The sequence below is a fragment of the Fringilla coelebs genome, assembly GCF_963513975.1.
Source record: "Fringilla coelebs genome assembly, chromosome: 20".
In the NCBI taxonomy this organism is placed as follows: Eukaryota; Metazoa; Chordata; class Aves; order Passeriformes; family Fringillidae; genus Fringilla; species Fringilla coelebs.
The window spans coordinates 1,231,288-1,237,920 of record NC_140046.1 but is presented as its reverse complement, the minus strand read 5'-3'; the positions used below and the strand labels follow the sequence as shown (position 1 = coordinate 1,237,920).

The 6,633-nt window shown below is 54.1% G+C and overlaps 1 protein-coding gene across 1 annotated transcript; it reads left to right on the top strand.

Moving 5' to 3' along the window:
- Positions 1-235: 235 nt before the first annotated feature.
- Positions 236-3,081, top strand: SRSF1 (serine and arginine rich splicing factor 1). Its single transcript, XM_084219030.1, has 4 exons — positions 236-1,387; positions 1,585-1,769; positions 2,000-2,172; positions 2,428-3,081. The coding sequence occupies exons 1-4, from the start codon at positions 1,194-1,196 to the stop codon at positions 2,620-2,622; spliced, it is 747 nt and encodes a 248-aa protein (XP_084075156.1). The 5' UTR covers positions 236-1,193; the 3' UTR covers positions 2,623-3,081.
- Positions 3,082-6,633: the final 3,552 nt, after the last annotated feature.

Here is a 6,633-nt window from a genome sequence, read left to right as displayed (position 1 = left end):
GGTATGGATATCCTTTTTTGCATTGAGTCTGTTTTTCATGCGACCCTACATTAAACCTTCATAAACACAGAACACTCTTCAGCAGGAGCACACAGCCCTCAGCAGTGTTCTCAAATGCATCCACTCGTGACGCGACTTTGCCCCAATTTTTAATGTTTTTTGTTCCTCCACTTTTATTAACTGAGACGCCAAGCCAAGCCCATCCCTAAAGTTTATTTTGCCCAAGCCCATCATACTCAGCTGCAAATGTTGGATGCAAGAGCCCCCCAGAACCATCGCATGGGTTCAGCGACGGATAAACACACCGCGAGCGGGGGAACGTCCCAAACCCAGGAGAGCTGAACCTGAAGGAGATGCGTGAGCTCGGCACCCCCCGCTCCCCTCAGCCCCGGGGCGGCCATTTTGGGTCCTGCCCCCCGGGGAGCGCCCACAGCGCTTTTCTCCCGTCCCGAGGCACGGCACACCGCCACAGCGCATTGAACGAGCCCTTCGGCCCTTCATCCCACGGCGGGGCCACGCGGGGGACAGGGCGGGCACACGGCGGGGACAGGGCGGGCACACGGCGGGGACAGAGCGGGCACACGGCGGGGACTGCGGGGCCGCGCCATGCCGGCCCGCCCGCGGTGCATTGTGGGAAACGCCCCGCGCTTGGCGCCAAGCGCGCCCGCCGTCCCGCGCGGTGCATTGTGGGCCGCGCCCTCCCCGGCCGGGCCTAAAGGCGCGGGGCGCCGCACCGGACGTGACGTCAGGCGGCCTCAGCCGTTTAAGCCGCTGCCGGGCGGAGTGTCTTTGATCTGCCGCGGGGACTACAGGCTCCCCACGGTAGAACCGAGCTCCCGCAGCGTCGCGCCCCACAGCTGTGGCCTCCGCACCGACTCGGCTTCTCCGAGGCGGCGAGAACCGAGGGACTACTTTGCGGTGGAACCGCGCGTGCGCGGGGCGGAAGAGTGAGGGCGCGGCGGAAGACGCGGGCGCTGCTGGTCCGCCGTGAGCGCGGGCGGTGCTGCGGCCGGTGCTGCGTCCCGGGGTGAGATCGGTGCGCGCAGAGGCAGCGCGAGCGAAGCCGCGGGCGCCATTTTGGAGCGGCGGTCGGGGGAGGTGACGAGCGCTCCGAGAGCCCGGCCCGGCCCCGGCACCGCCGCCCCGCGCCGCCCGCACCGCCCCGCGCCGCCGCAAACATTGCCGACCTCGCCATGTCCGGCGGCGGCGTCATCCGCGGCCCGGCCGGCAACAACGACTGCCGCATCTACGTGGGGAACCTGCCCCCCGACATCCGCACCAAGGACATCGAGGACGTGTTCTACAAGTACGGCGCCATCCGCGACATCGACTTGAAGAACCGCCGCGGGGGCCCGCCCTTCGCCTTCGTCGAGTTTGAGGACCCCAGGTGAGACCCCTCTGGCGCTGCCCCGGGCCCCCCAGCCCGGCGGAGCCGCCGCTGCCCGCCCGGGAGCGTCGCCCCGCGGCCCGGGCCGCGCTAACGGGGCCTGGCGAGGCGGCGGGCGGGGAGAGGCGGGCGGGAAGCGGGAACAAAGGCGGGCGGTGCGGCGGCCGCGCTCACCACCCGCCCCGTGCCGCCCGCAGGGACGCGGAGGACGCCGTCTACGGGCGGGACGGCTACGACTACGATGGGTATCGCCTCCGCGTGGAGTTCCCCCGGAGCGGCCGCGGCACCGGCAGAGGAGGCGGCGGCGGCGGGGGGGGAGGAGCCCCCCGGGGCAGGTACGGCCCCCCGTCCCGGCGCTCGGAGTACAGAGTGATCGTCTCGGGTGAGTCATTGCTCTCTCTCAGCCCAAGTGCTCCCCCGGGGTCCTGCGGGCGCGGTGCTGCTGCGAACTTCTCCTTAAAAAGCATGGCCCCGTGTGCTTGGGGAGTGGAGCAGTGGTGTCCCCGCCATGCTGAGCGCTCCTCTCCTCCGCCGCGCTTTTGCTGCTGCTGCCGTAATACGGGAGGTGAGGCTCTAATCCGGTTTTAAAGTCACGTTTTGGTTTTTCTCTAGGGCTGCCTCCAAGTGGAAGTTGGCAGGATTTAAAGGATCACATGCGTGAAGCAGGTGATGTATGTTATGCTGATGTTTTCCGAGATGGCACTGGTGTCGTGGAGTTTGTGCGGAAGGAAGACATGACCTACGCTGTGCGAAAGCTGGATAACACTAAATTTAGATCTCACGAGGTAGGTATCACACTTACTTTCTTTGGCCAGAATTGGATACAAGGGGCTTAACAGTAGGATTTGAAGGTAAGGAACGTGTGGTGGTCATTGTTTGGTTACGGAGCAGCTAAATAAGTGTGTGGTCAGGCTGGACATAGACGTGTAAGCTCTGCTGTCTGTCCCGGCCGTAGTAACGCTGTCTGCAGTCTGTCAGCATGCCTGAAACATGGCCCTGAAGCCTCGACGTTTCAATCGAAAGTTCTGTCTATTCAATAGGGAGAAACTGCCTACATCCGTGTTAAAGTTGATGGCCCAAGAAGCCCAAGCTATGGAAGATCTCGGTCCCGCAGCCGTAGTCGTAGCAGGAGCCGTAGTCGAAGCAACAGCAGAAGCCGCAGTTATTCCCCAAGAAGAAGCAGAGGATCTCCACGCTACTCTCCCCGCCACAGCAGATCCCGATCTCGTACATAAACATCACCTAGCTCTGATCTTTTTTGTAGAACCCCATGTTGTACACAGTTTTCCTTTACTTAGTACAGTCTTTCATTTATTTTTTTTAATTCCAACTGTTTTACTCGAATTGGCTGAAGTGTTGAATTGCATTCTTGTGTAAAATCCCTAGTGAGTATTTGCTCCTCGACACCGACATTCCCCTCCTGTCTTTGGTAAATTGTATTTTAATTGCTGTCAGTCAGGATTGTTCTGGTTTAGTTCTAGTTCAATACCAACATTCTTGGAGCTGTGGTATTGCTGTGTAAATGTCTCAGTGTTCCGCTGTGGTCGAGACGAGCTGGGGATGTTGGGATGTTTGTGGCTAACTTGTCTCTTCTGGGGGAATCTTACATTTTATCTTGCCTTTTCGTGTGTCTTTCTGTAGACATATCTGAAGAGATGGATTAAGAATGCTTTGGATTAAAGGATTGTGGAGCACATGTCAATCATTTTAGGATTGTCAAAAGGAGGATTGAGGAGGATCAGATCAATAATGGAGGCAATGGTATGACTCCAAGTGCTATTGTCACAGATGAACTTGGCAGTATTGACCTTATACTGAGAGACAGGGGAATTGAGGCTGAGCACCTACGTGTCCCCACGTGTCGCTTCAGGCATGTCCTCGTGACCGCAGGCTGCGATTGCTCTTCTTTTAAAACTTCCTTCTCTGGGGGGCAATTGTGGCCAAATCCCTGCTTTTGTAATTCTCTATTCCGTTCTAGTTTTCTAAAGGAATAACGGGCCCGGGGGGGAAGCATTGGTCTATTTGTCCCGCAGCGTTTGGTTACAAGTGTCCATGTCCGTAGTATCCGTACACTTGTAGTAGAACTTGCAATCAGAGTATAATATCAATACTGCTAAAATCTGCATGTCCTCTGTGTGACTGATACAGCGTGGCTGTTGCATTTTTATAAGTACCAGAATGAAAGCAAAATAAAAATAGCAAACCTAGTGGGGAATAATTTAAGTCTCAGCCCTGCCCCCTCAGACTAATTCACGATTGACTCACGATCCGTGTGAAAACACCGATTGTTAACGTTCCCTCCAGCTGGGAGTGCAGCTGTAGTCCAGCCATTCCATAGTAGGTGGATAGACCGAGCAGTTAAAGCTTTTCCAGTTTAGTAAAACCGTTTTTTACAACCACAAAACCTCGTACCCACCAATGCGCTGAGTATGTTGGCATTTCCAGTTGACATATTGTAAATATTTACAATGTTTCCTCCAAATAGTAATTAACATTTCTAAAGAAATTATCTGAGCATCACCATTGGAAAGTTTGTTTTGGGGAATTGATAGTTATTACTGTACATCTGAATTTATTGATGGCATACATAACTGATCATTCCCCAGAATCCTATTTTTTCATTACAGTATCTAACTTTTTGCCTCCTCTTTTTTGGTTTTGCTGGTTATAAAGGTTTGGATTGGAGAGGGCTCACTGGATCCCAATCCTTGGAGCTGGATCATTGGATTCAAATCATAATGTGGATAGGATAGGGAGGCTGAATTACAAGGATTCATGGAGCGGGATCAAATTACCAGGAACATAGGAGTGGATTCCTGCCCCAACCAAACCGCATTCGTGTGGATTTTTTTTATTCAACTCAATTGGCTATTCCAAAGATATTTTTTTTCCTATTTTTGACGATTGGAGCCCTTAAGATGCACGATGGAGTTTTGCATTTTTTTGGTAAAAGGAGCAAAGCGAGGACCTGGAGAGGTACGCTGGAGCAATCTCCTTGGAAGGATTCAGCACGAGTAGATGGTAAACCTTAAAGGGGAAAAAGGGGGGTTTGTTTTAAAAAAAAAAAGTAAATAAGTCATTTGTCTAAATTTAAAGACCAAAATTGGAGTTAAAGATGATGTAGGTTTCAATTGGCCATTGCTTTTTTTCTTTGACAAATAAAATTTTTACAAAAACACGCCCCGTGTCATCGTTGGTCGCGGAGTCTCGCCCTCGGTTGGGACCCGGACAAAAGCCTTTTGTGTGGAACTGAGCCCGAGTGTTCCATAGGAAACATCCATGTTTGAGCTTCTCCTCAATAAAGGATCAGTTCCCTGGGAAATGGGTGGAATCCAGTAGTGGGGAGGGGAAAAGAATGAGTTCTCCATGCTTGAAGGAGGGAGTGGTGATAGGAGATCACATGAGGAAGGTGGGAGATTTATGGGCCTGTCGTGGGGATGAATGGGGCAGAGCTGGTCTGCGTGGCCATTCCGGCTGTGGGTGGGCAAAGCAGGGAGCTGGAGTTGGGGTCGTGTGTGCTCCTCGGGCTGTGGGCAGGGACCTCTGCACCCCTGTGGCCGGGCTGGGGGCCAAAGGAGGCCGTGCCAGAGCAGTGTGTGAGCATGGGGGAGACAGGGCACTGGGGGCTCCAGGGCACACAGTGTGAGCTGGGGCAGCAACGGGCGAGTTCAGCCCAAACACCCCTGGCAATGGCTCTGTTCCATCACTGATGGTGAAGGAAGTGAAAGTGATTTTAAAGGGCGCAGCTGTGTTTCACAAAGCAAACCCTGAAGAGAGTGGTGTGCCAGGACTGGAGTTTGGAAAGGATCCCTCTCAAAGGACCCAGGGAGAGGAGCAGTGAAGGACCCTGGTGCTCCTGAGGGATCACTTTGGAATACAGCTGTTAGCTCTGAGCCAGGGAGTGCAGGTACAGCTGCCTGCTCTAAGCAGGTTCACCAGGAGCTCGTCGATGTGTGGAGCACCAATTTCAGGGACAATTCAGCCGACTAGGACATGGAATTCCCTGTGCAAGCCGGGTGCTGGAGGTGCAGGAAGGCTGTAATTTGTCACACTGATGGGTTCAGGATGTGCTCCAGGTGTCACCTATGCATGGATCAACCACTGGAGGAGGAGCTACGTGAGGATTTTTTGCTCCTGAGATTATCTCAGATCACCCTGTGGATGCTCCAGGAGGGCACTGACACCCAGGAAGAGGAGATGGCAATACCAGTTCTCTACTTTGGGATTTGTGGAGTGTCACCTTCCTGGAAAGCTGCTGACTGGAGTCTCTCGGAACCAGTGGGGACCACACCTCTGCCGGAATGCTGCAGTCCTCCCCGTGGAGAGGAGAGGAAGCGTCCTTTCCATCTCACCTGGAGAATGGGAGGGAACAGAGCCCTCCTGGGCTCTCCCTCGTTTTGGCTTTCCCCCTCCCATGGGAGAGCTCAGGTCACTCCAGCAGGAGCTGCTGGTCTGTTCCTGCCCCAGCATCACCCACTCACTTTGTTCTCCGTGTCCCAGCTGTGGTGTCTGTGAAGCCCTGAGAGATCCTGTAATAAACCTGTTCCCAGTGTGGAGCTCTCATGTATTCCCTTTTCTCCCATAAATTGTTTCCTTCACCGTGCTGTGAGCAGCCAGGCAGTGCTGGGGTAGGGAAACCACAGGGTGAGGCAAGGCTTTCCCCAAGTGCCCTGTGTTTTAATTTCAGATTCTGATCCAGAGTGTTGCACCGTCCTCGGGGGGAACATCATGTTCTCTGATTGACATAAAATAGAGGAATTAAATTAATATCTCAGAAATGTGCTATGAACCAGGTTTGACAGCATTTGGAGAAGTTAACTGGAGGAGGCTGTGCCTCCTGACACACTCTCAGTTTTTAATTATACCGTATTATGAGTTCATTAACATTGTGACAGGGATGATGAGGAGTCGGTGAGTTTTGGGAGCAACACTCGTGCCTGGCACAACCCGGGGAGCCTGGTGCCATTTCTTCTGCCCTTCAGCTTCGCCAGGGGTGAAAGTGAATCTGGTAAGTGCCTGTTTGACTTCCCCCGTGGCGAATCTGCTTCCTGGGAGCCATCCAGCGGCCTGGCTGGGGCTGGTGGGCAAAGCTGACATTGGTTCCAATATCCTCGTGTGTTAGTGGGAACAGGCTGTTCCACCAGCACCTCTTCCAGGAAGGTATTTGCTAGGATTTCAAGAGATGCCAATCAAGGCAAGGTGTCTTCTTTCATCAGTGTGTTCTTCCTGAAACGAAATGTTTTGAG

What these genes read in the sequence shown, in the direction of transcription:
- SRSF1 (XM_084219030.1), top strand. Translation starts at nt 1,194, where the DNA reads ATGTCCGGCGGCGGCGTCATCCGCGGCCCGGCCGGCAACAACGACTGC. An exon ending in GTCGAGTTTGAGGACCCCAG is followed by an intron (nt 1,388 to 1,584) that starts GTGAGACCCCTC and finishes TGCCGCCCGCAG; the next exon opens with GGACGCGGAGGACGCCGTCT. An exon ending in CTAAATTTAGATCTCACGAG is followed by an intron (nt 2,173 to 2,427) that starts GTAGGTATCACA and finishes TCTATTCAATAG; the next exon opens with GGAGAAACTGCCTACATCCG.